The following is a 26,758-nucleotide window of genomic DNA, read 5'->3' as shown; positions in this document are numbered from 1 at the left end:
ACTGCAAGGACCAAATGCAACGTGCCTCGATTTGTCTGAAAAGATCCGATCATTCCAAATGAAACTTCAGCTTTGGCAAAAAAAATTGGATGAAAATAAAATTTACATGTTGCCTACCTTATCTGCTTTCTTTGAGGAACATGACATTGAACCAGACAAAAGGATTACGATGATAATTTCTGTGAAAGAACACTTGCACATGCTTGCAGATGAAATTTCATCGTACTTTCCAAATCTACCTGACACCCCATTTGCACTTGCCAGAAGCCCATTCACAGTCAAAGTTGAAAATGTTCCTGAGACAGCACAAGAGGAGTTCATTGAACTTATTAACAGCGATGCAGCGAGAACTGATTTCTCTACAATGCCAGTTACAAAATTCTGGATCAAATGTTTGCAGTCATATCCTGTTCTGTCTGAGACTGTGTTGCGCCTTCTTCTTCCATTTCCAACAACATATCTTTGTGAAACAGGGTTTTCCAGCTAAGTCTAAATACAGAAGTAGACTTGTTGTGGAAGATGATCTTCGTTGTGCTCTTGCAAAGACTGCCCTGAGAATTTCTGATCTGGTGAGAAAGAAGCAATCTCAACCTTCGCACTGACGTTGGCTTCTTACGCATACTGTTGAAAAATGTAGCAATGTAGTTTACTGTTGTTATATTAAGACTGTTACCCATGCCACACCATGCTTCAAGACAAAATTTCATTTATTTGTAATTAGAAATATTTAACAATATATAATTACATATTGTTTTTGTGATTAATCACTATGCTTTAATTATGTTCAATTTGTAACAATGAAAATACATCCTGCATATCAGATATTTACATTGCGATTCATAACAGTAGCAAATTTTCAGTTATGAAATAGCAACGAAAATAATTTTATGGTTGGGGGTCACCACAACATGAGGAACTGTATTAAGGGGTCGCGGCATTAGAAAGGTTGAGAACCACTGATCTAACCAAAGCCAGGAACAAATGGGGAGAATCTATTTATCTTTGCTTTAAAAGTTATACACCTTCACCCATTTCATCAGTTCAAAAAGAAACTGGAAGAATTTCAGCTACCATTCCATTGTGCTTACCAGCTACAGTGAAGCGATCCATGTAGTTCAGTAGATTAATAAAAAAGAGTACACCCACAATAAGGCCTGCATGTTGAGAGGATATCCCTGTCAGGGCTCGTACTTCTTCTTCCCCTATGTGCCCTGGCTGAGGATCATCTTTTCCTTCACCTTCAGTATCATCTGCCTGGGTGAAAATTGGAGCTGTATCAGCATAAGGTTGCTGCTGGGATCCCATGGCCGGGAATAAGAAATGTCAACTGTAAGGAAAAAAAGAAATGTATAAAATTGCAGGGGAGACAAACTTTAGATTTGCTGGCTATACTTTAAAAAAACAGAGGGTCTACAAAAACTGTATAATTACAGGAGAACAGGATCTATTAGAGAGAGAAAACACAAGGCCTATCAATTTTTGTAAGCCACCCAGAGTCACTGAATGTGAGTGGGCAGCCCTACAAATTTTAATGAAACAATCAATCAGCTGAAGTATGGTGAAAAACAAATGCTACTATTAAAGTCTATGGAGATTCTCAGTCATCCAGGTCATGGTTGTCCCAAAGGTGCTTTTTCAAGAGGCAACTGGACTTTCTTGTTTTTCTTTGAAGATGTTTCACTTCTCATCCAAGGAGCTTCTTCAGCTTTGTGCAAACATCAGTTAGAACCACACCAGTTAGAACAATTAATCAGTGGAACAACCTGCCTCCAGAAGTTATGAATGCTCCAACACTGGAAGTTTTAAAGAAGAGATTGGACAGCCATTTGTCCGAAATGTTTCCTGCCTGAGCAGGGGGTTGGACTAGAACAGGGCTTTTCAACTGGTGATACGTGCACCACTGGTGGTACGTTGGCACCTGGCAGGTGGTACATGTACAACGGGTTGAAAAGCACTGTAAAAAAAAAAGTGTTAAAAAAAGTGTAAAAGTGGATGAGGTGAAGCGGCGGTCGCACAGGCTTGTGGGAAAGTCAGCTGGAGCTGCTTGAGGTAAAAGAGAGATGGAGAAGCGCAGCCTTGAGGAGAGCAGTCAGCTGGAGGTACACTGAAAAGGGGGGGGAGGAGACGATATAAAAGAAGGGGGGGAGAGAAGAGAGGATATAAAAGAAGGGGAGAGAAGAGAGGATATAAAAGGGAGGGAGAGAAGAGAACATATAAAAGGAAGGGAGAGAGAAGATATAAAAGGAGGGGAGAGAAAGGATATAAAAGAAGGGGGAAGATATAAAAAGGGGGAGAGAAGATATAAAAGGAGAGAAAAGGATATAAAAGAAGGGGAGAGAAGAGAGGATATAAAAAGGAGGGGAGAGGAGAGAATATAAAAGAGAAGAGGGGATATAAAAGTGGGGAGAAAATAGATATAAAAGGGGAGAGAAGAGAGGATATAAAAGAAGGGGGGAGAAGAAAAGATATAAAGGGGGGGAGAAAAGAGAGGATATAAAAGAAGGGGAGGAGAGTAGAGAGGATATAAAAGAAGGGGGAGAGAGAAAGGATATAAAAGAAGGGGGGAGAGAAGAGAGGATATAAAAGGAGGGGAGAGAAGAGAGGATATAAAAGAAAGGGGGAGAGAATAGAAGATATAAAAGAAGGGGAGAAGAGGATATAAAAGGAGGGTGGAGAGAAGATATAAAAGGAGGGGTGAGAAATTTGTTAAATGAGTTTTGCCCCATTTTATGACTTGTCTTGCCACATTTGTTAAGTGAATCACTGCAGTTGTTAAATTAGCAACACAACTGTTAAGTGAATCTGGTTTCCCCACTGACTCTGCTTGTCAGAAGGTTGCAAAAGGGGATCACATGTCCCGGGGACAATGTGACCATCATAAATATGAATCAGTTGCCAAGCATCCGAATGTAAATCACATGATCCTGGGGATGTTGCAACGGTCATAAGTGTGAAAAATGGTCATAAGTCACTTTTTTCAGTGCCGTTGTAACTTCGAACAGTCACTAAGCAAACTGTTGTAAGTCAAGGACTACCTGTACTTCATCACTTTTTTCCCTTTTGGGGGGGTGTCATCAAGTTTTTGACACCTTGCTAGGTGGTACTCGACTATTGCCATATCCTAAAAGTGGTGCAATCTGTGAAAAGGTTGAAAATCCCTGGACTAGAAGACCTCCAAGGTCCCTTCCAACTCTGTTATTCTGTTCTGTTCAGATAAAACATCTTCAAAGAAAAACAAGAAAGTCCAGTTGCCTCTTGAAAAAGCACCTTCGGGGCTACTACTATTAAAGGCACTGATCAATTAAGAAGCAGACAAGGAAGGTACTTGAACTCACAGTTATCCTAAACTTCATTTCAACAGTGGGAAAAGGAGCCAATTCCTTTGCCGGATGCCTTCATTTTGCAACTGAACTTCAGGAATCCTTACCAACCTACCACAAATCCCTGGTATCTCCCAGCAGATCTATTTTCTACCCACGCCTGCTTCTAAGAAAGCCGGGGGAGAAACACTCTTAACCGGAGTGCCTGCTCCACAGGGTTGTTGTCAGAAATGACCCAAAGATCTACATTTACACCCCCCTTAAAAAAAAACACCAGACTGTCGGGCCTCTTCCGAAAGAACAAATACCGGGTGGAAAGAGAAAGAGGAGGGCAGGAAGACTCTTTCAAAAGCTACCGACTGTCCAGTCATGATTGTGGAAGGCTTAACCACCTCGGACAAAACCTTCAACGCTGGTTTCATCCTGCAGGTATAATTCAGCCATAACCCCCACCCTACCCCCAAGATCAGTCAACCGCCGCCTGGGATGACCCATTAGAATGAACTCGGGGAGGGGAAACTCTTTCACTAGCGCGTGCAAAATTCCCCTTCAAATTCAAGTTAATGTTCCTTTTCCGCAAACTTACCCGGCCTTTCTCCCCTCCGTTTGAACAGCCGAATCAGATCACGTGAGGGCTTTTTTTTTAAAAGACGTCCTTTAAAATAAACAAAAAAAAAATCACTTCCTTATATGACTTTCCCCCCCCCCCGCCTTTTCCGCCCCTGCCTCGCGCGCTGCCGAGGGAGGGGGGGTTGCCTCTACGACAAGCCAATAGAATGGGCCCTTTCATCGGACGAAGCAATGACAGCGGCAGCTTCCGCTGCGCTTGTTACCGGCCCTGGCGCAGGCTCCTCCTACTTCTCCCCTCGCGCGTTGGGTATTCTGTCTTTGTTCGTTGTTATGGTTACGGAGTACTGCTTTTGCCCAGCTCGGTTTCCTTACCTTGCGCTGTGTCTATGACATTCTGTGCGCCCAAATTTACAAAATATCACATTTAATCTTATAATTACCAGTTTTGCCCGAGCTCTCTCCGTTATCACATTTCTCTCAAGGTATAGAGTCATCTCAATCATCTTAAATGGCACGGTTTGGCAAATCCCAATTTTAAAAGAGGAGGAGGCGGGGTGAGAGAACAAATTGTTTAGTACAGGTAGTCCTTGACTTACAACAGTTCATTTAGTGACTGTTCAAAGCTACAACAGCACTGAAAAAAGTGACATGACTGTTTTTCACACTTACAACCATTGCAGCATCCCCATGGTCATATGATCAAAATTCAGACACTTGGCAACCAATTCATCTTTATGACCGGTTGCAGTGTCCCAGGGTCATGTGGTCACCTTTTGTGACCTGACAAGCAAAGTCAATGGGGAAGCCAGATTCACTTAACCACTGTGATACTGATTAGTGGGATGTTAGTCTTAAGTACTGGGATTGTATGCTGATCGGCAGATCAGAGGCCTTTTAACTTCCAACAGAGAGATAAATAGACAGATAAAATATATGAGGCACCTCTCTCATTCTAGCTTAAGCGATGCCTACAGCACCGCGAGAGGAAGACAAAGTGCGAGACTCGCCCGAACACAGGTAAAAACATGTATTAGTCTCTATCTTGTGGGGATGAGAGTCACAAAACATAATTACTTCATCGCTCTTATTGCTTCTGCAGGGAGTCAACTGGCTGCCCTGTTTCAGATAATCAGATCTCTCCTGGGTAAGGAGGATCTTGCAAGGTCGCGGCGTGAGGAATATTCTTGGCATCTGTTAGATCAAATCACTAGATTTTGCTGGGAACTGGACTCTGGCTAGGCAGACTCCTTAAAGCAGGGCTTTTCAACCAGTGGTATGGGTACCACCTGTGGTACATTGGCACCTGGCAGGTGGTACACGACCATCCTAGAAAAGTGGTAGCGGGGGAGGGGAATGAGCTGAACCAGTGGCAGCACTGCACAAGCCTGAGCGAGAGATGGCTGGAGCTGCAGGGCTGTCAGGGCTCAGCGGAAGCGCCAGGATCAGTGCTGCTTTCCAGCTGATCGGCACTTCTTCGGGACTGTCAGGGCTCAGTGGAAGTGCCAGGATCAGCGCCAGGCTCCAACTGGAGCCCGGCGCTGATCCTGGCACTTCTGCTGAGCCCTGAAGAAGCACCAATCAGCTGGAATGTTGCCTTATCTACAGGGTCTTGTGATTTACATTCAGATGCGTGGCAACTGATTCATATTTATGACAGTCACAGTGTCCCAGGGTCATGTGAAGTGACCAATACCTGCTGCAACCACCCATCAGATGGGGGGAATAAAAACCACACACACCCCACCCCACCCCCGCTGCCAATCCTCAACAGAAATGCTCAACAATGAAAACCTCGGACAGGAGGAAGAGCGCCGCCGGGTGGGCAGGCAGGTGTCTTGCTCGGCTGTGGCTTGGGGGGCACTTTTTTCAGTGCCATTGTAACTTCGAACAGTCACTAAGCGAACTGTTGTAAGTCAAGGACTACCTGTACTTCATCACTTTTTTCCTTTTTTTTTTTTTGGTCATCAAGTTTTTGACACCTTGCTAGGCGACTGGTGGTACTCAGATATTGCCGTATCCTAAAAGTGGTACAATGGGTGAAAAGGTTGAAAAGCCCTGCACTAGGTTATAAAACCTTCAAGAGACGACTCTTGTCTTGTCTCACCAGTATTTGAAGCATGTTACATACAGTAGTGGCCAAAATTGTGGAAACCTTTTGGGAAAAGCGTACAGTAGAAATGCCACCTTTGGTTACGTTTCCACCAATTTTTCTTCTAATTTCTTTATAACTGTAGCCTTGTTCACTTAATAATACTATTTTACATCGCTTTCTGGGCAACCAGTCAACTCTTTGCACCATTACTTTAACTTTATTACGTTTTACAAGCTCACTAAATGAAAGAACACAAAAAACCCCAACCAACTTGATAGCAATCACATAACACACTGACAAATGTCCTCCTCTCAGCTTCAATACATGACATCAATAACTGAATCCTACTGTGATCTGATTGGCTCATTGCCAAAACAAGATGACACCTGATTGGGTCTCTAAACACTCATGCTCATTGGCTACAATCAGATGAAGGAAAGCTATCTGATATCAACCTAAGCAAGTTGTGCTTCCTTTTTCTGGTTATTTGGCTATAACCTTTCATAGAATACAGTACAGATAATTGACCAAACTTTGTTGCGTTACATTCTTGATTAAATTATCTTTCCACTGATATATAATTTTATGGTACTACTCCAAAAAAAAGTGGTGTTATTAGCCATCAAACCTCAAAAATACACTTTTCCCAAAAGGTTTCCACAATTGTGGCCACTACTGTAGGCCTACAGAAAAGTCATTTACAATGGCACTTTCCTCACTTTGGCACTTTGCTACTTCCACCTTTCTGTACTATGGCTCTAATAATGAATATGATTTCAATGCATTGGTAGAATTATTTTAAAAACATATAGAAACTCCAAAAATTCTTTCTATGTAATATATGTACACAATACTTTCTTGCTATTATCTTTTGGGTGAAGCAGCTTCATGCAAAGCACACAAAAAATATAAAAAATAGTAAACATGGCAAAAGCAGGATAGAAGCTAAATTTACATCAGTAATATGTATTTTTTCATACCTTTCTCATCTTGAAACTTTACTTCCACATCCATTTCGGACATTACCTTTCGTTCTTTAAACTTCTCACTTCCTTCTTTTTGAGAATCTCACTAACTCCACCCAAACACAATTTTCTTGCTTGCCGCCTATCTTTACACTCACTCTTCTTTTTTTAAAAAGTGTGATTTTAAAATTACATTTAAAAGAATATGAATTCTTTTCCATTCAAGGATCAGCTGGCAATTATAGCAACACTAAAAAGTCTTACATTTCTGATTTTTTTTTAAAAAAATGGGCAGCAACCATTAGGGAATATTTTTAATAAAAAAAATAGCCCAGTAAGTTTGTACAGGTAGTCCTCAACTTATACAGCTGAGTGCAAATTTTCTATTGTTAAGTGAAACATGTCTTAAGTGAGTTTTGCCCCGTTTTACGACCTTTCTTGCCACATTTGTTAAGTGAATCACTGCAGTTGATAAGTTATTAACCCTTAAGCCAGTTAAGTGAATCTGAGTTCCCCATTGACTTTGCTTGTCAATGTGATCACATGACCTCAGGACACAGTAATGGTCATAAATATGAACCAGTTGTCAAGCATCTGAATTTTGATCACATGATCATGGGGATGCTGCAAAGGTTGTAACTGTAAAAAACGGTCATAAGTCATATTTTTCATAGGCCGTTGTAACTCTGAAGAGTCACTAAATGAACTGCTGTAAATTGAGGACTACCTGTATTTCAACCTACGTGTACGTCAGTCATAGCCACTCTGGTTGAAAAACAGGGCTCTATAAAATTGAGGCCTTTGAACTGTGGTACTGGCATAAAAGATTGCATATACCATGGACAGCCAAAACAACTAACAGAAGGGTGCTGAATCGTATTAAACCAGAAACAACACTAGAATCCAAAATCACAAGACTACGTCTGACTTACTTTAGCCATGTCATGTGTGCAAATTCATTGGAGAAGCCAATGATGCTAGGAATGGTTAATGGATCAAGAAAAAGGGGCTGCAAAGAACTCGTTGGCTTAATATGATCAGAGCTGACACAAAGATGAACATCCAACAATTGAAAAAAGCTGGACTTGACAGGATAGTATGGAGACGACTTTCATATAAAATCGCCAATAGTCAGAACTGAATGAATGAATAAAATGTTTGAAATTCAAACAGGCCCATTTTGAATATCAAACAACTATTTTGAGTTTGAAAAGCTTCCAAACTGATCAAAGCAGTCTTTTTCCACTTGAAATAATTGTTGCATGCTTGAAATAGGGTAGTTCAAATTTGAGGTTTTTCCAGTTCTAAATTTTTTGCATAGATCTAGCTAGAAAGTTTTTTTAAAAAATAGGCAGGGTTTCCCCCCCCCTCCCCCTTTTCTAATAACTAACTAAAAGAGAGATTTAGTGTTTTGCTTCACAGCATAATTTGTAGAACAGCTTGATTTTTAAAAATGAAAAGTAGAAATCTGGGACTGATGGCTTATTACAAAGAATAATTTCCACTTGTTGTCTTTCACAGATACTGTACCTCTCCTTCACATATTTGTCGTTTCCTTAAGCCATGGAAGGAAATGAGGCATTGTACAGATCACCAAAGAGAAATCTGTAGCTTGCTTTACATAGATGACATTTTCCAGAAAAAAATATATATATGGTAATCATCCAGTCAAAGTCGCTGTTCCTGCACATCATTAAACTCTTCTGTAGGTATTAATCCACTACTGGTCTCTCCTGTCTTGGGGTTTGAGCTGTCAAGTACCTTCTCTTCATCTGTCTTTTGAAGAGGCTTTTTCTCATTGGATGTTCCTGTAACTGAATTCTTCTTGACTGTAAATAGATAATTAAAAAAGTGTCATTAACAGGTACAGGTTCATTCACATATGACTGGTCCCTTAATGACCTTACAAAGTTACTACAGAGCTACTTACAACTTGTTTTCAGTTAGGACAGCCTTATCCTTGGCACGGTCATGTGATCACATTTTGGGGACTTGGCAACTGGCTCACCTTTACTGCTGTTTGTACCGTCTCAGTCACATGACCATAATTTGCAATTTATTCGATAGTTTCCGGCATTTACTTCCGGTTTTTGGCACAAAAAGGCCATTGGGGAAATGGATTTTCTTAACAACCACTGTCTTCGTTTAACAACTGCTAAAAAATTGTAAAAAAAATTGGGTCTGGTCACGTGTTGCCTTAACTTAGGACCACAACAACCTATGACCATAACTCTGGGCTCAATTATAATCATAGGTCAAGGACTAACTGTACTGTGGCCTCTTCCATCCTAGTGTTTTCCCTGTGTTTGCTTTGTCTCTCCCCTTCATCCCTGCGATTAAACTCTTCATTTTTTAGATGTGAAAGCTTACCTTTATAGTACACTATGCCACCTGCTAGTGCCAATCCAGACCCAAGTCCAAGAATGTATCCCAACAACCAAGGAATCACTGCAGTTGTACCTGTGGGCCAAGATGGCGAGAGCAGAAATGTATTCCTAGTACTTTGGGTACCTGGGAGATCAGGATGAATAATCGCATCTCCCTCACCTGGCCGCCAATGGACAGACTGTTCCAATGGGGTCTCCAAAGCTTCATGTTCTACTCGACAAACATAAGTGAGTTTAACATTACTCGTCTGTGGGAATAAGACACTGTTGATGGAAAACATCCCATTTGGCATGCGGTGCACCTCTGACTTTACACACTCTTGTGGCACTCCGTTTTGCAACCACTGAATGTGGATTTGAGAGGGATAAAATTTGTTCACATTGCACTCGGCTGCCACAAATTTCTCCCCCTGTGGTCTTGTGATCAGCTGAAGGATGGGGCGAGTTGCAAAGAGAGGAAGGAAACTTGAACTTCTGGATCCAATATGCCAGTGTTTCTCAACCTTGGCAACTTGAAGATGGATGGACTTCAGTTCCCAGAATTCCCCAGCCAGCCAGCTGCCAAGGTTGAGAAACACCACAATAGACAATTCCTATCATCAGTTCCCAACTCCTTGAAACTAGTCTTGGACCCACCTGAGATTACAGGTAGTCCTCAACCTACAACCATTTATTTAGTGACCATATGAAGTTACAGTGGCACTGAAAAAAATTATCACCATTTTTCACACTTACAACCATTGAAGCATCCCCACAGTCACGTGATCAAAATTCAGACATTTGGCAACTGGTTCATATTTATGATGGTTGCAGTGTCCTGGGGTCATGTGATCAGCTTTTGCAGACCTTCTGACAAGCAAAGTTAATGGGGGAGCCAGACTGACTTAATAACTGTGTTGCTAACTTAACAACTATAGTGATTCATTTAACAACTGTGGCAAAATAGGGCATAAAATTGGGCAAAATTCACTTAAGAGCTGTCTTGCATAGTAACAGAAATTTTAGGCTCAGTTGTGGTCATAAGTCAAGGACTACCTGTATTCTTGGCACAGCTGCTGTGTGAACTAGGGCTATCTGACATCAGCTTGTTTCAGCTGACCAATCAGGGAACACCAAAATCAGTGTCCAGTGACTGTGCCCCTCTTCCACCTAAAACAATGTTTCTTAAACTTGGCAACTTTAAGATGCTTATATGTCAGAATTTTGGCAGTTGCTGTCCTTGTATCTTAAAACTGCCATATTTGAGAAACACTGATTTCAAACAAACACAGGTCATGAGCTACAAAGCTACCTGCCTTTGGGCATTCCTGGATCCTACAGGGAGCCAAGCTGCCTGGTTTCCCACCAGTGGGAAACCAGGCACCTTCTAAGCCCTACAGAGCCCTAGGCTCACGTTTGAGTTGTGCTAGCAGAGGGAGAGGTTACAGGGCATAAAGTCCATATATTTACAATCTGAAAGAACCAATCTATCAAGACAGTAAATCTACTGTAGGTTTTATCACGTGCAGTTTGAACAACCATCATTACAGATATATGCAGTTACTGCAATACCCTTGTGTTTTTATTTCTCTCTTCTCCTGACCTACAGCAACATCTCTGGGGGTCCACATCCAATGTTTGGGGAGCTACGTGTAGCACTGGGACCTTAGATTGTGCACCACTGTGTCTGAAAAGTGCAATGATATCAAATTGACGTGTGCCATGTTCTGATTCTACAGGGAGCACAATTTAGTACTTTAGTCCTTTTTTTCCCCCTTTGGCAGATATCCAAGTTGTGCATATCCTTCTGGGTGACCATATAAAATATCACATGGTTTCTTTCAACTTAGTATCAGAACATATACAAGTCCCCAAGAGCTTCTCATCTTCCACTAAATACAGATTAGTTGAAAGAGTGACATTACCCAGAAGGCAGAAACGACTCCAAGTTGAGTCTAAAGCTAGCTGTGAACCTAATGGCTGGTTCATGCTACACAACACTATGATTTGTTTGGTTCTGACTTTAGGATGTCACAATAACCAAGCCACATGAGGTTTGTCAGCTAAGGGTCTGTAACTGGGTGGGTCACATAAATATAATTAATTAGGACTTTTTAAAAATAAAGATTTAAATAAGCAAGATGATGTTTTCTGCATTTTGTGAACTCAGCTGTCCAGCCGTCCTATCCTTGATGCTCCTGACAAGCCAGTAAACAGGTACGGAAGACAAACGTTGCTTTTATTGCCATACGTGTAAGGAAAAGTTAGCACTGAGATCTACTGCTCTCAGTGCCGTACATAAAGGCCACGGCCGCCCCACCCACAGGAAAGCCGCCCCACCCGCATCCAAGCTGCCCCACCCACTCCCAAGCCAGCATCCGCCTAATTCCGCCCAGCCCCCGCTCTCCGCCCGCTGCAGCCGCCTATGGCCGTCCTTCAAAGATTAGTCTCTTCAGCCTGTGTCCATAGGAGTTGGTAAGCCTGCATAGCTCCGTTCTGCCTCCCTCACTCCGTGTTGAGCCCTGCGAGGCACAAGGGGGCGATATCACAAACGGCGGCTCTGCAGGGAAGCGAGGGGTGACGTCACTCTGCTGCGCCAGCCCTGCTGCCTTCCCTGCGTCTGAATTCACCGGCGGGGCCGGTAAGGCTGAGACGGCGGTTACGGTGGTGGCGGCGTTCCCGGTAAGGTCTCGCTGGGCTCAACGTCAGCTCTGCCTTTCAGCCCAAATTTCAAGAAATGGGTTAAAATAAAGAGGCTGTGACTGGACAGCTGGAGAAAGGCTGCCAGCAATCCTTGCTTTCCAAGCAAAAGGTCAAACTCACCTTGCAACTGCAGCCGGAAATTTAGTACCTCTGGCCCTTCGTGCGCTTGGTGATGGATATGGCAAGAGAAGTTGGCATTGGCATCCGAAAATTCTGGTATGAGCTTCAAGACACTTTCTGCTCTGAACAATTGGCTGTTGCTGGGCTGAGCAGGAGGCTGTTCGGGGCCTTGCACAATCCTATCATTTTGGAACCACGTCATGGATATTTTGCCAGGACAAAAATCTGTTGCTGTACACGCAACTGTGCTTGGCTTGGTCAACTGCACGTTTGTGGAGCCATGCTTAACAAGTGGGGGAGCTGGGAACAGAGAGGATAGAAGAAGACATTCTTACTATCTAGGAACCTGATTAAATCCATTAGTCAGCATCCAAGGCCAACAGCTGTGATCCACCTACTGCTATACAGTATTGCTTGGAAATGTGCATGTCAACATCTGGAAGCCGCACGCAAGACAGAATAGGAAAATTCCAAAAACAAGAACAGAAAGATTGTTAGCTTCCTACAGGAAATGTTTCAAAGCTGTAATCTGTCACAAAGGAGGTGGCACTGATGGAAAGAATGTCTAAACATCTGCACCTGTTCTTCACAATTTTCTTACTCTGGGTCAATAAACAACTGCACATAAACACTGTAACACACTTTCAAGTTGTAGAAAGATACATTCAACTCCGTACCAGGCAGAGGTTGTATCCAGTTCTGTTCCCTTAGGAATTTACCGAATCTCTCTCTCTCTCTCGCACACACACACACACACACACACACACACACACTTAAAAAATACACATACATACATAAAATGTATGTATGCATTTACATGTAAGAAAAATGTAAGAAAGTCAAAGGACACAGACCTACAGCAAGAAGGATTTTGGCTGACAAGTAATTTTGATGGGCAAACCAAGCTAACAAACTTTTCTAGGGAGGAGATTCAAAGAAAAAGAAGACACTACTGATAATAATCTCTCCAGTGGCCAACAGTCCAGCTCAGATAATGGCTAATCCCCAGACAGCAAGATGTGATGACAATTTCAGATGGTACAGATAGCAGAGGTAGATATGACAGGGCCTTGTTTGATTTACATATTCATTCTAATTATGTATAGATATGCTTGTTTTATTTATATTCTCATAGAAATGGAGGTCAGAGGGTATACTTAACAAAAAGAGAGGTGGACTAGAACACCTAAACATCCTCTTCCTTACATTGTTGTTTATTACTTTATAACTGCTTTTCTCTCTCTAAGTCATTTCTGAAAGCTCAGGATTGCTGAGAACACGCATCCAGATTGTGAAAGTCATTTTTCCATCAGTCACACTATCCCCACTCTGGAAGGATGAGCTGCTCTGAAACAAGAAAATCTTATGTGTGATTGTCAAGGTCATTCTCCCCTTCTTTGGCAGTCTTATTGTTAAGTATATAGCCTAGGCATGTAAGCCATATCATATAGAAAAGAAAAGTAAAACCATTACGATCCAAAGAATTGACTGCAAGCACTTCTTGCCTGGCACATAGATTTTTGAAAGAAAGAACTATAGAAGAAGCCAGAGAAGAGAGAGAGAGAGAGAGAGAGAGAGAGAGAGAGAAGTGGGGGAGAGACTTTTAGGTGTGGCAGGTGATGTGCTGGAGAAAAAGTGACAAATGTGATGTGGAGCAGCAGAAGCAGTGGCTGAGAAAGCGGAGAGCCAGAGGACTCACAGCTAGGGAGGAGAAACCAAGAAGAAGCCCAAGGCAGGAGAAGAAAGACAAAGATCTGCAAAAAGTGGCAGTGGAAAGGAAAGTGTAGCACTGGACTATAAGCAGAACATACTCCAAGTGGTTCAGCTATGGTGATTTGCTTAAGGACTGCAGCAAAAAAATTTGTAAAATTGGGCACAATTCGCAATAGCCACCTTCTTAGTGACAGCCTTTCTTTCCAACGCCCATTGACCACCAAGGTTTGTGGTCCCGTGTCTCCACCACCTCTTCTCCTGAGGAATCTGACCTCTCAGATCCCGACATCTGGCAGGGTTTCAGTCAGGGCAGCGGCTCCCTTTCCGGGGAGTTTTCTCCCTTCCCTGCTCTGTCGTCTGACATGGTAATTTTTGCAAAGTCCCCCGGCAAGGTTCTCCCTTCCAGGTGGACTAATTCTGCAGGTCCTGTCTAATGTAAGGACCCACCCCACTTTGCATCTTAAGAAGACAGAACTCTTGGAATATTTCTTCCAACAGGCATCTTTATTAAGAGAAGATGGTTGCAGGCGTTCTAGACAGGACCTGAGGGCCCACTCCTACCATTCAAGGTTTTAAGTGTTCCCAAGCAGCACCCCACCCCACCGTCCTTCCAGCGACAATCCCAGGCATTACATTTCCACCCCCTTTTCCTCATGGCCGGCAGGAGACTTCAGAGAGGAGTAGATGAAAGCTGATGGGCCCTATTGTTATGCTCAGTCCGTTTGGTGAGATCCACATTCAGTCCCTTTGAAGTTGTAAGGAAGGAAGTGAGAGCCATAAAACCCTTTTGCTCATCCCCCTTCCCCTTCGTAGTATGACAGAATCCAGAGAGGGCAGAAATGGGGTTTTCCATAGTTGATAACTAGAGATAAAATATAATTGGATTCTGACATCCTGCCCCCTTAAAAATAAGAGAGATCCACCTGAAAAGAAAACAAAACAGGTATAAAAGTTAGTCTGGCTTGTTAGGATACTCTGTGAAACTTCTTTAATAGCTTCGGGGCTCTGACATGACGTTTATGGACCCACTCGTTTTGTGAGGCAGGGAGGTGTTTCCATGCTACTAGGTACTGAGTAGTTCCATGATATCTCCTAGAATCGAGGATTTCCTTTCGAAGTGTTGTTCGCCCTCCACCATGATTGGAGGTGGGGGGGTGATTTTTGGCCGTAACGATGACTGATGCTCTCTTTTCAGCAAGCTGCAATGAAAAATTGGGTGTATTTGCCTGAGATTTTTGGGTAATTCTAATTCTACTGTTACTGGGTTTATGATTCTTTTAATTGGAAAAGGCCCTATATATTTTGGTCCAAGTTTTTTACAGGGTTGTAGGGACTTTAGGTATTTTGTAGATAAGTACACCATTTCTCCTATAATGAATGGTGTAGGCTCAACCCTTTTTTATCGGCTTGTGCTTTGTATGACTGCCTAGCTTCATCTAGTGCAGCGGTTCTCAACCTGTGGGTCGGGACCCCTTTGGGGGTCGAATGACCCTTTCACAGGGGTCGCCTAAGACCATCAGAAAACACATATTTCCGATGGTCTTAGGAACCTGTCTCGCTTTCAACTGCCCCTAAAATTCTTCATTCAGGCAGGCTTCCAGAGTTCGGCTGGCAGGATGCAGGTAACCCCTCCCCCCTGTCCTGCCACCTCGCACGGCACCGCACCGCTCTGTGTCCCGCGCCTCAAGCCTCCATGGCACAGAACCGCTGGCGTGGTCCCCATGGCCGCTGACGCGCTCCCTGCCGCCGGCGACCATGCAAGCCCTGGCAATCGCTCCAGCCGAAGAAGCGGATGGCTGGGAGGCCGCCGCGGCGCCAATCTTCTGCGCCCGTCAGCTGGCGACCCCCTGAATGTGCGCTTGTCAGCTGGGAGGTCTAGCGACGGAGCCGGCCGGCATGGAGGGCGATGGGGAGGTGGCGGCTCGGCGGGCGGATTCCTGCCTGCCCGCGAATGTCGGGTCCACGGGGCTCGACACAGAGTCAACGGTCCAACATAACTTCCCTCCTCGGATGAGAAAGAAGGAATCTCTCCCACCCGTGTCCCTTCCTCCCCCTCAAGCGACAACAGGAGGTTGCAGACAACTAAGTCAGCCGGTGCAGGAAGCCCTGGAATGGCCAGTCTGCCAACCCACCCCATCTGTAAAAGAAAAAGTCTTCCACCCAAGCATAACTTTTAAGGATTTTAAGGATCTTTGAGAGGAAGAGAGGGAGAGAGAAATAGAGAGAGGGAGAGAGAGAAAGAGAGAGGGAGAGAGAGAAAGAGAGAGTGACAGGGAGAGAAAGAAAGAGAAAGAGGGAGAGAGAAAGAGGAGAGGGAGAAAGGGAGAGAGAAAGAAAGGGAGACAGGGAGAGAAAAAGAGGGAGAGAGGGAGAGAGAGAAAGAGGGAGAGAGAGAGAAAGGGAGAGAGGGAGGGAGAGAGAAATAGAGGGAGAGAAAGGGAGCAAGGGAGGGAGAGAGAAAAAGGGAGAAAGAGGGAGAGAGAAAGGGAGAGAGAAGGAGAGGGAGGGAGAGAGGGAGAGAAAGAAAGAGAGGGAGAGAGAAAGGGAGAGAGGGAGAGAAAGGGGGGAAGAGGGAGAGAGAGAAAGAGGGAGAGAAAGAAAGAAAGGGAGACAGAGAGAGATGGAGAGAGAAAGAAAGAGGGAGAGAGGGAGAGAGAAATGGGAGAGGGAGAGAGAGAAAGAAAGGGAGAGAGAAAGAGGAGAGGGAGAAAGGGAGACGGAGAGAAAGAGGGAGACAGGGAGAGAAAGAGGGAGAGAGAAAGAAAGAGAGAGATAGGGAGAGAAAGGGAGAGAGAGAGGGAGGGAGAGAAAAAGGGAGAAAGGGAGAGAGAAATAGAGGGAGAGAGAAAGAGGGAGAGAGAGAGAAAGGGAGAGGGAGGGAGAGAGAAAGAGGGGGAGAGAGAAAGAGAGAAAGAAAGGGAGAGAGGGAGAGAGAGAAAGGGAGAGAAAGAGAAAGAGGGAGACAGAGAGACAAAATTTCATTTATTTGTAATTAGAAATATTTCACAATATATAATTACATATAATGCTTTAATTATGTTCAATTTGTAACAATGAAAATACATCCTGCATATCAGATATTTACATTACGATTCATAACAGTAGCAAAATTACAGTTATGAAGTAGCAACGAAAATAATTTTATGGTTGGGGGTCACCACAACACGAGGAACTGTATTAAAGGGTCGCGGCATTAGGAAGGTTGAGAACCACTGTCCTATATTATCTGGAATGGATGTCTGAACAGTGAAAGAAAATGCATTGTATGCTGAGTTTATGTCTACGCAGGACTGAAATCCAGAAACATTATCAGACATAACCAAAACCATAGTTAGAGTACAGGTAGTCCTCAACTTACATTTGTTTAGTGACTGTTTGAAGTTATAACACCACTGAAAAAAGTGTGTTATGAGTGTTTTTCATATTTACATCCATGGAAGCATCCCCATAGTTGTGTAATGAAAATGTGGATGCTTGACAACTGGCATGTATTTATGACGGTTGCAATGCCCTGGGATCACCTTTTGTGATCTTCTGACAGAGTCAATGGGGAAGCCACATTCACTTAACCACTATGTTACTAACAACTGTGGCAAGAAAAGATCGTAAAATGGGGCAAAACCATTCAGCAACTGTCTTGCTTAGCAACAGAAATTTTCGGCTCAATTGTGGTTGTAAGTCAAGGACTAGCTATAAGTTAGAAACTGTTGTGAAAGTTACAGAAAGGAAAGTTCTGTCAGGGAAGAGAATCAGCAATAACAAGCATAGACAATATAGATTAGTAACAAGTCTCTTTGTTCCATATTTTCTGTCTTGGTCAAGTTCCTACGGAAAGAAGCAAGTTAAAAATAAGTATGTTTGGCCAAGGACAACACTTTTTTTTTCTCTAAATCAGCTATTATTCCTAAATAAGGAAATCAGGAAGATGACATACGGTATGCAATTAGTTTGATAAATGTGCTTGTTTGCATGCAAATGTTTTCTGCTCTTCAAACAAAATACCCTATGTTCGTAGATCAATAAAATCTCAAAGTGCTCTTCAGCAGCTGTTGGTTTTCCTCCATCTGCCACAGTTTTAAATGCAAAAAAGTCACCCATTTCATTCCATACAGCATTAACCTTGTGAACTCTCAAGCTTCCTCCTTCCGTTATATATTCAAGATGGACAGTATTTAATATTTATATTTTATGTATATGTAGGGGTGTGGGTCTATACATATGTTGTACATAGTATGTTTAGGTGTGTGTCATGTATGTATTTCACTTTGAGAGCGGGCAACTAAATTTCATTTTTGATGTGTGCCGTTGTGCCCACAGTAAAAAAATGACAATAAAGGTTATCTTATCTCATCTCATCTCACCTCACCTCACCTCACCTTACCTTATCTTATTGTAATTCACTGCAATACCATGGCTTTGAAAAACATTCCTTTTTGCTGCTTGTTCTTAAAGTTCGGAGGAACAATTCTTAAGTTTATGCCCAGCATCTATTGGAAGTAGCTTTAAATTATTTGAAGGTGTAAAATAACTATTTTATTTACTGGATTTATATCTTGCCTCTTATTCAGGGGTTCAAGATGGCATGCACAACACTTCCTCTCCAGAACAACAACTTTATGAGATAGGTTAGGTTGAGAGTGAATGATTGGCTTAAAATCATCTAGTGATCTTTTTGGTGCCTTCAAGTCAGTCTTGACTCCTGGTGACTGCCTAGACTAGTCCCTGCAGTTTTCTTGGCAAAGTAGACCTTAAAGTTTCTTCTTCTAAGTTCTTCTAAGTTCCTGCAACCAACATCCTTCCTAGAGAATCCAGGATACTCACCCTCTTCATTGCTTGGGTTGGTATGCAGGTGAAACAGCTTGCTTGCAGTGGGGCATAAGGATCCATTCATCTCTTCGTAGGATTGAGACCCTGATGAACAAAGCAGGAATTTCTCAATGTTAGGGCTATGTTAATTACTCCTGATATTATGTATCTGGTAAATATTACCAGCCCCGCAGCCATGTCTTCATCATAGCTTGATGGGAAGTTTTGTAAGCAGCCTGTTGAATAGAATCTCAGTCCCTTGATCCACATCATTTATTATGTTCACCAGTGACCCATTCGCAATGGGATTAGGGCCAAATGGTTGATGGTAGATGAAGAGGGTAGATGAAAGAGGGGACACGGTGGCTTAGCGGTTAAAGATGCTGAGCTTGTCAGCTGCAAAGCTGACAGACCGGATTTGAGACCTGAGCACCACACAATGGGGTGAGTTCCCATTACTTGCCCCAGCTCCTGCCCACCTAACAGTTTGGAAGCATGCAAATGCGAGTAGATTAATAAGTACCACTTTGGTAGGTAGGTAATAGCATCCTGTGTGCCTTTGGCCACATGACCACAGAAAATGTCCTCAGATAACGCTGGTTCCCTCAGCCACAAAACAGAGATGAGCACCATACCCTAAAGTCGGGCATGACTGACAGAGAAACCTTTACCTTTTACTTTCAAATAAATTCAAGGGCTCAGACTTTGAATATTAAATTATATTCTTGCAGAATGCTTCTCACTCTTAGCAGTTATCTTGCTACTGTTGCTTTGCTGTCATTTAAACTCAAAAAGAATTTTTTTAAGTAATAAATCTGACCTACCTTGTTTTGAGTTCTTTGTATCTAACACTTTTTAATTATTCTATTTTATTTTATTGTAATTGTATTTATTGTATTATAGTAACAACAGTAAACTTATTTACTGATGTTATCAACAATTCGACATTGTTCTGGACCCTGGCAGTTATTGGGTTAAAGGCTGGGTTTGTCTTTAGGTCAGTGGGAGGAGTTTCTAAAGGGCATTGGGAGACTTCCTGGACACTAGCCACATGGGAGTTCTTTTGTTCATCTTGTTCATGGCATCCAGCCACACGGCTGGAGATCCCATAATCATCCCAACATGTGACATTTAAGAAGGAGAAGAGGGGAAAATCTAATATCAACTTACCTGTGGGACAATCAAATTGCAGAAACCTATTTTGGACGCACCTCTACAAACTGTAAGTCATTGTTTAGGATTCCCAGAATAAAGCAATATTTTCTGTTTGTTCCTCTGAGTTATCTATCTGTTCCAGATTGGAATAAGGCAAAATCTCCTGTCTAGGACAGAATAGTAAATTGATGGATTAATTCTCCTCGGATCTCCTGCAATAGTAAATTTGATGGAATTAATTTTCCTCTGATCTGCAAATTTAAAGAAGTAAAAAGCAAAGATTCTCTTGCATGTGAAAGTAACTTGATGTGACTGATTTCATCGCCTGCAACAGTGAAGTCAGTGTGTCTGTTTAGGACGTTTCAAAGAAGGTGTGATTCAGTTGCATTGTTTTGTTAATTCGCTGCTAACTCTCCAAGTCATCACTGCACTCTTATTGTAAGGATTTCTTTCATGTAAAGTCTGAATTGCTAACACCAAAAGGAGCTTTGGGCTTTTTATTCCCCCTTCCTTTCTTTGCTGGAGATTGAGAGGCTTGGAAAGGGTGATACCTCTCACCTTGTTATATTCTACATCGGAATGCAGCCAAAGCCAGGCAACTAAATCTTCACTGCTTTTCAAAAGGGAGCGTCACTCTCTCAGCCTGTCTCATGCAAATCAATGATTTGAAACTTAAGTGTTTAGAGTCTTTATGCCTAAAGAGTAACAAAGTAACAAGACATCTGCTTCTTCTTCATGAGTTTGCTAGCCAAGAAGGTAGCAGAGAGCGGCCCCTTCCAGGCAATAAAGACAATAATCTCTCAACCAAAACAGCCTTCATTGTCCGCAAGCTAGCAACAGGTCGCTAAGGAAAGCAATTAAGCAATTAAGCTGCTCTCTCAAACACAGCGCTGGTGAAAAGAGGCCAAACTCCCTCCTCCCTTAGGAATGTTTGGAATTTCAACTTCCAATAGCAATGCAGCAGCGTCTCCTGGTGGCCAATTTGCTTTTCCTTCAGCAATCTTCTTACAATTAAATGTGGGAACTTCATAATTAATTCAGCACATAGCAAGCTTATACCAAGCCAAGCTCAGAGTACCCTATAGAGGGAAAGAGGACACTTCACTGCACACATCATTAATCACACAGAGTGAATCTGTTAGTTAAGTGCAAGCTACTTAAATTTATCCCAAGCTACCAACACACCCTAAAGGGCACAGAGTGAACTTCAATAATGTATTCACTCACTCAAGCTGAAGACCAAGTTGTTCCAGTTTGAGGGATTAAGGAGAAGGAAGCAAAGCCAATAATCCTTGCTTATTACCACAAGCTGATGACCAAGGGGTTCCAGCCTGCAACTTAACGACCAGGTGGGAGTTTTTGTACCTCTACATTCTCTCAGTGGCCACTAGCAGGAACATGGTAATAGGAAGAATTTGGCTGGCCTTTCTTCAGACGCCCCCTAGTGGTTAAAGGAGGAGCTACACGCAAGCCTTTAATCACGCCCAGAGAAAGCCCTCTAGTGGACAAAGGGTGTACCTCGAAGGAAGAGCACCCCGGTAGCTGATACGCAGAAAGTGACCCCTAGTGGTGAACAGGTGAATTACGCTGAAGTACCCACAAGCACAGGAGAACGCACCCAGTGGCACCTCCACCCACAGACAGCACCTCTGAAGCTGATCTGCAAGTAGCAACCCCTAGTGGTCAAAAATAGAAGTTCATCCAATTGGCTTCTAAATAGCTAGGAAGTATACTGAACCTATCCCAGCCATGGCAGAGTGTCCCACCGATTTAGATGAAGGGGTTCAACCAACCAGCCTAGTTGAGACACCCCAACCAGCTGGCCAGGGAGAAATGCTGCAAACAGCCAACCTTGACCCGCACACAGAGGCTGAAGCTCAAATTCAGGCACTAGGCAAGCAACATGTATTTATAACAGTTCCAGAGTGCTGGGGTCATGGGATGGCTATCTGAGCCTTTCCCAGCCAGCTTCTGACCAGCAAAGTCAATGAGGGAAGTTGGCTTTGCTTATGTGATTTACTGTAGTGATCTGCTTAACTGCAAAAATGGTCATCAATTGGGTGTGACTCATTGAGCAAGTGCCTCGCTTAGCAATGGAAATTTTGGTCCCATTGTGGTTGTAAGTTGAAGACTATCTGTAATACAGTGGTAGGATTCAGCCAGTTCATACCAGTTCAGCAGAACAGGTAGCTAATTTTTTGTTGCCCAGGCCCAGAATGGACTTCTGGAAATGGCATCCACACAGAGAACCGGTTGTTCACATATTTGAATCCCATCACTGCTGTAATAATATTAATAAATAGGCCTTCTAGAAACAGATTGGCTTTTGCTGAGAAGATGGAGACAGGTCCTGCATTTGGAGATAACTCATTCTGGACTTGGATTTTTTTTCAGTGTCTATTTAGTACCTGCAATGAGTCATGCTGTACCAGAACTCATAGGACATTCTTCTTCCAAATTTATATAGTTTTCGTTGTCTGTTGAGTAAATACAGTAGATTATCACCAGCAGCCCCATGATTAAATAACTTTGTCAGCATCTTATGCAGTCGGTTTTTATTGTGAGAAATACCCTTAAAGTTCTCATAAGCCATTCAGGGTCGCTTGATAATGAGATGGGTGGCATAAAAATTTGATAATAATAAAAGAAATAACTAAAGCCGTAAGAAGGGCAAAGAAGGAAAATAATGTTCCTGCAGTAATGTGATGCTTCAAAATCTGCAGCAGTCCCAATGGCATGATATGAACGTTCCTGAGAATGAGGATTTGCAAGCAGTACCAGTGCTGAAGTATCTTTACAATTTTGCAATCAATATAGTCAATATGTTTGTTAATTTCAAAATTCTGCAGACATCTTTGTTTGAAAATAGTCTATATTAGAATAAAGAACAAGAATAAGCATTCTGGACTGGGGGAAAAAAACTATATCCACAGTATGACAATGTCCACTTGGATTATTACAGCACTGTACGTCTAGCTGTCTATGAAGATTCTCAGTCATCTAGGTCATAGTTGTATCAAAAGTGGTTTTTATTTTTGAAAAGACAACAGGACTTCCTATCCTGGAAGCTTCATCAATTGTATTTGATGCTGTGAGAGATGGAAGGACAGTTATTGACAGTTGAGATTAGTTGGTGGGAGGGGGAATGATAGGTTCTGACAGGGTGGTGGTGGTGGGAGAATGGAAAGTTTGTGTGTCCTCTTTTTCCTCAAAAAAAATCAGTCCAGTTGCCTTTTCAAAAATGAAAACCACTTTTGATGTACTGCTAGCTGTTCCCAACTAACATGGTGTTGCGGTACAGTACACTTCACATTACCTGTAGCTAAAACGCCTGGGTATGTGTGAAGATACGTTTCAACACATGAAGAACACCAGTTTCAGAATTCCAGTTGGCTTTCCTGTATATTAGTATTGGTCAACCTTGGCAACATTAAGATTTATGGACTTCAGCTCCCAGAATTTCCCCTTCAGCGTGCTGACTTGAGAATTTGGGGAACTGAATTCTCCACATCTTAAAATTGACAAGTTTCAGAAAACCTGATCTATATCAATGTTATGCTTGTGCTTTCAACTTTCATATCAAATCCAGACACTACCTTCAACAATGGGGTCTTGGTCTTGAGTCAAATTCTCAAGGATCTGTTCAGTTTTGTTGGAATACCATGAGTCATCTATGGGACATAAGAAAGCAATAATTAAGAATATTCTACCAGGATCTTATCATGACACCTGCATTCCCCCTTCTGTCAAGACCCTCATATACTTCTCAATACCTAAGTTCCCATTGCGAAGATCAAACTTCACCTTGTCCTTCTTATTTTCATAAATGAGCACATCTATGATAGAAGAAAGAACAGCTGTCATTTAAAAAATAGAGGAAGTAAAGGATGGTTGTTATTGCTTTGCATACTGTTTATGAAACATATCTGGGGAAGAAGGGTGGGTCCTCTTTCTGAGATCTTGAGGAGCTGTGGACCACTCTTGTAGCAATGGTTTGAAGGACTGAGATCTCCACTTGTACCTCATCAAGGCACAAACTTGCTCTGGCAACATGTGTTTTCTGTTGTGTCCTTGTGATGAGGCCTTCATCTTATCCACAGTCCATGAATGAGTCGTGCATAAGGATCTTTTGCTGACTGATGTTAAAATATTATTTTCCCCATTATTCTAACACCATCTACAGTAAGGGTATCCTCAAGGCATGTAAGTTCTATTACATTTTGTTACCCATTTCCTTGGAGGGGAATCAAGCCAATTACTCTCTTAGTGATTTGAAAGAGAGGCCCTAGGGACAGGATAGGGTTGATAAGGAAAGGAAATTTCATCCTGGTGCTTTTCTCATATTGAAAGATAGGTGGATGGTACTGGCAATGGAGTAGAAAAGAACGACTGTAAAACACTATCTCTAAAATTGTTTGATTATTATATGCCATCAAGTTGGTGTCAGATCTTATTGACCACGTAGATAGATTTTCTCTAGGACAAATCTGTCTCCAACCTGTTCTTTCAGATCTTCCACACTATTGTTGGTCATCCTTTTCTCTTTTGTTCCACCTTTCCCAGCATTATACATCTTTAGAGAGCTAGCACCTTGCTTATTGTTTCTAATTTGAGTCTAGATATTTGTGCCTCAAGTGAGAACTCTAGGTTGATTCATTCACTGATCCATTGTGTGAATGGCCCATTTTGGGAATTCCGTGAGTTGAAGTCCATAGAACTGGAAGTTGCTAAGCTTGGGGTACATTCATATGGAAAGCGCCAATAGTAGTGATAGTGAGATCTGGCCACAAGGCATGCAGAACACACAGTGTATCTAGGTTTGGATGAGTGCAAGTGGGCTTCTTAAGTCAAGATGTTGGCTGGTCATTAGTCCAGTTCAGAGTAGAGAGTTCAGAGTATAAGTCCTCAGCTTTAATAAAGAAACACTGCTTGTACCTCAATTCAACTATTCCAACTTAAAGGAGAATTTTAATTTTGAAGCACTGTTTTTTCCATCATAGCTTCTTTGGCCACTTCCACATGGCTGCCGGCTTTGCTCTGTTTTCCATTTTTACACTGGTGTCTAGCACCCAGAAGCTTTTTCAACCTTCCCTTTCTTGCATTGGCTAGTACTTCTCCAACCAACTAGGGAAGGGGGGGGGGGAGGATTTTAAAACCAAGAGGGAATTGGTGTCTTCTCCATTCTTGCTCTTTCTTTTACCAGTAAGGGAAAGGAAAAAGACCCAACCCACTTTAGCAAATCTGCTCCTATACTCATTCGGGATGACAGGTAGGGGAACAGCTGGAAAAAGAGTGGGATTCCTGGAGGCAAAATGAGGTGGCATTTCCATTGGAGCAGAAGCCAAGCCAATTAATCTGTGAAGTTAATAAACTTTTCTTCCCAAGGTGTCACCCCCTTAATAGGAATCCATTATTAATCCATTCTTCCAGATCAAGGTTTTCCAATCTGTGGGTCTGAATCCACCTCTGTATCTCAGCTTTGCTTCAAGTACAGGGTAAGCTCCTTGCTCTCCTGTCCAGCTTGTTCTATTCAGACGAGGAGCGTCATATTTCAGATAAATGGGCTGAAGGCATATAGAAGGAATTAGAGATTAAAAGGCTGGTGTTTATGTATTTTGTCTCTACCTGCACCTTTCCACTCTCATGTTGTGGATAAACATCTGAGAGAGTTTTTTATACAGGTCCTTGACCTATGACTATAATTGGGACCAGAATTTTGGTTGATAATCAAGATGAATGTTAAGTGGATAGTATCCAATTTTACATTTTTGGCCCCAAATTGTTAAGTGAATCACTGCAATTGTTAAGCAAATCATGGAATTGTTGCGTGACTCTGGCTTGCCCCATTGATTTTGTTTCCTCCAATTGACTTTGAAGCCAGTTGGGAAGGTCACACATGATGATCACATGACCTAGAGTCACTGCAACCATCATAAATATATGTTGGTTCCCAAGCACTCAAATTTAAATCTTATGACTGTGGGGATGCTACAATAGTCATACGAGTAAGGATCAGTTGTAAGTCATTTTTTTTCAGTGCCATTTTGAATGGTCATTAAATGAATGGTTATACATTGAGGACTATCTGTACAAGATTCAGAATTCCCCCTCTCATACACACCACAACTGAATGTTTAATATTCTCCTTCAGTATTTGTTTTTAAGCTATCCTTAAAAATTGTAGTTCTCTGCCCACAAATTGAATAGGGTTTTGCTCCTCCCCAGGCAACCTTACTCATTCAAAGAGCTGCCGAAGAAAGTGGGTCCAGGGGGGATCTGTACAGGATGGTCAAGCAAATCAAGAAGGGCATCTGGACCCCACGGTCATGACCAGCATCCTGACTTTTTTTAAACTTGCCCCTGAGAAGTTCATCAGCTCACTTCACCAAATCCATGAAACAATCTTATGTGCTTACATTAAGAAAGCAAAACTTCTAAGAGAAATTAGTTTACCATTCAAAGTTACATCTCCTGGTTTTTCTTCTTCTTGAGCATTTTCATAGTTTTCCTCATCTGAAGCAGAACCAAACAAGATGAAAAAGGTTACAAGAAGTCCTTGAGATATGACTGGTCACCTAACTGCAGTTTGAACTGATGATAAATCCCCCCAAAACTACATTATGACCCCATTTCAGAGTTATGGGCATTGCAGCACCCTGTGGTCATTCGCCCTTAGGACTGACCAGAGGGACACTGCAAACCTGCTGCCTTTCTCCTGAGGGGCACATGACATGAATTTTTATAATTTGTTAACTAACATAGATACTTTGTATTTTAATTTGACTTATTTTCTCTTTTAAAATGATATTCAAGTTCAGTACAGACTAGAATGTAGGAAAACTTTTATCCTAGGGTTGTAAGGACTGATTAGATAACTTTTAACATTCCTAAACTGAAAAGATAATTTACAGAAGGATGTCCTGGAGATTATCTCCTGATAAGAAAAAG

The 26,758-nt window shown here is 42.3% G+C and overlaps 2 protein-coding genes across 2 annotated transcripts in view; both read right to left on the bottom strand.

The window, feature by feature from the left end:
- LOC107291989 (protein spinster homolog 1-like) overlaps window positions 1-1,315 on the bottom strand; it is a 14,021-nt gene extending 12,706 nt beyond the window's left edge. The window contains exon 1 of the mRNA XM_015821046.1: window positions 1,089-1,315. Coding sequence (XP_015676532.1) covers window positions 1,089-1,305 — 217 coding nt within the window. The 5' untranslated portion in view covers window positions 1,306-1,315. The remainder of the gene's footprint in view (window positions 1-1,088) is intronic.
- Window positions 1,316-8,615: 7,300 nt separating this feature from the next.
- LOC114922890 overlaps window positions 8,616-26,758 on the bottom strand; it is a 41,243-nt gene continuing 23,100 nt past the window's right edge. Inside the window, exons 4-10 of the mRNA XM_029285063.1 lie at window positions 26,264-26,323; window positions 23,584-23,646; window positions 23,407-23,481; window positions 11,977-12,466; window positions 11,823-11,835; window positions 9,459-9,762; window positions 8,616-8,776 (exon numbers count right to left, since the gene is read on the bottom strand). Coding sequence (XP_029140896.1) covers window positions 8,616-8,776; window positions 9,459-9,762; window positions 11,823-11,835; window positions 11,977-12,466; window positions 23,407-23,481; window positions 23,584-23,646; window positions 26,264-26,323 — 1,166 coding nt within the window. The remainder of the gene's footprint in view (window positions 8,777-9,458; window positions 9,763-11,822; window positions 11,836-11,976; window positions 12,467-23,406; window positions 23,482-23,583; window positions 23,647-26,263; window positions 26,324-26,758) is intronic.

The sequence above is a fragment of the Protobothrops mucrosquamatus genome, unplaced genomic scaffold, assembly GCF_001527695.2.
Source record: "Protobothrops mucrosquamatus isolate PMUCROS unplaced genomic scaffold, P.Mucros_1.0 scaffold1236, whole genome shotgun sequence".
Taxonomy (NCBI): domain Eukaryota; kingdom Metazoa; phylum Chordata; class Lepidosauria; order Squamata; family Viperidae; genus Protobothrops; species Protobothrops mucrosquamatus.
Note: the sequence above shows the minus strand (reverse complement) of the source record. Positions and strands in the feature narration are given on the sequence as shown.